The sequence below is a fragment of the Fukomys damarensis genome, unplaced genomic scaffold (assembly GCF_012274545.1).
Source record: "Fukomys damarensis isolate Sample0158 unplaced genomic scaffold, DMR_v1.0_HiC HiC_scaffold_21, whole genome shotgun sequence".
Taxonomy (NCBI): Eukaryota; Metazoa; Chordata; class Mammalia; order Rodentia; family Bathyergidae; genus Fukomys; species Fukomys damarensis.
Window position 1 is genome coordinate 4,655,150 of NW_022900933.1, and position 1,381 is coordinate 4,656,530.

Genomic DNA, 1,381 nt, shown 5'->3' on the forward strand with positions numbered 1-1,381 from the left:
ATCTGCCTTCTGATTTACCGGATCAGTACAAGCAACATACAGATTGTACTTGATACTAAAGAAAAGACAGTCAGGCCCAGTCCATTTCAGTGGTGAACTTTCCCGTCTGATTTCTCCCTGGGAATGGGCCTGCCAGAGGCCTTCCTGGCATTGTCATTGGACATCATCCCCTCTACTGAATATTTTCTTCAAATGAAACAAACCCTTATCAAAGGCCCAGATGAGATCGTGGTTTCTCTAAGGAGGTTTCAGAAAACAGTAAGATGTGAATGTCAATTGGTGAGCAATGTAAAGTTGCCTGCAATCTACTGGCCTGAAAGCAGAGCTTTGGAGGAGACCCCTCCTCTCCGAAGGCAGGGTCAACTTCCAGTGCCTGGGGAAGTGCTTTCTATACACACACACACACACACACACACACTGTTGTGAATCCCCTTCCCTAACTTAGTCTCACTGCATTGCTTTGGGGGAAGAAAGATCCTAAGATTTCTATCTCCAGCTCCAGTTATGTATTCTAACACATGGCACGGGCACAATTAGCCTGCAGGAAAGGAACAAATCTATCTTTTCAGAAAGACCTTCGAAAATCTCCTTTCAGTTCCTATCCTAACCCAACAGTGACACTCACTCTAGATGTGGCTACACTGCACTGTTCAAGTAGATTGAACTGGAGAGGGGGGACCAAAAAGTGCAATCTTCAACCGAATGAGAGATTCCTACGGCCCCCTTTCCTTGAAGTTTTTAACTCCTCAGAGCGAGCGCTCCTGCTATCAAGTGTTTTTGCTCGCGTTCGAAATTATTTTAGGAGGTTTTGAAGGGCATGGGGATGGAGTCCAAACTGACCTCTTCTACAGATCCCCGGTCCCGTTCCTTCTGCTCCAGATTTGCTTTCCATTCAGCCGCTCTGACAGCGGGAAAAGGGGAAGAGAGATACGAAAAGATCCACTCTGCCACCTTCTCTCCCTCCCGCGTGCTCTCCTCTCAGGTTTGCTGTTTGTTACAACCGTACTTGCGAAGTCTTGTAGGGTTTCGATTTTGCCCAATCCTCTTTGTCCTCTGGAGACTTTTCTACCGAGGCATCTCAGAAACCCAAAGTGAACCCTGCAGAGTCCCTGCCTCTGGGTGGTGGAGGGGGAGGGATGGGGCAGGACAGGGGGAGAGCGAACCTCTGCGGCTCTCGCTCGTTTTCCTTTAAGCCACTCTTACGTCTTGGCGTCTGCCAGTTTCTATAAAATCCTGAGGGAGGTCTACCGGCGAAGCGCGGGCGCTGTCGAGCGCTGGGAGGTGCTGAAATGGCCCCCGCGCTCTGGTCGCAGCCTTGATTGGCAGAGCCAGCCGGTGACTGACAAGGGGTCTCCAGGACGCCCGCGCCGCCAATCCGCCC

The 1,381-nt window shown here is 50.6% G+C and overlaps 1 protein-coding gene across 1 annotated transcript in view; it reads left to right on the forward strand.

Annotated features, from left to right (window-relative positions):
- Positions 1 to 224: 224 nt before the first annotated feature.
- Six6 (SIX homeobox 6) overlaps positions 225 to 1,381 on the forward strand; it is a gene marked incomplete at its 5' end in the record, with an annotated part of 3,220 nt that continues 2,063 nt past the window's right edge. The window contains one exon of the mRNA XM_010605749.1: positions 225 to 245. Coding sequence (XP_010604051.1) covers positions 225 to 245 — 21 coding nt within the window. The remainder of the gene's footprint in view (positions 246 to 1,381) is intronic.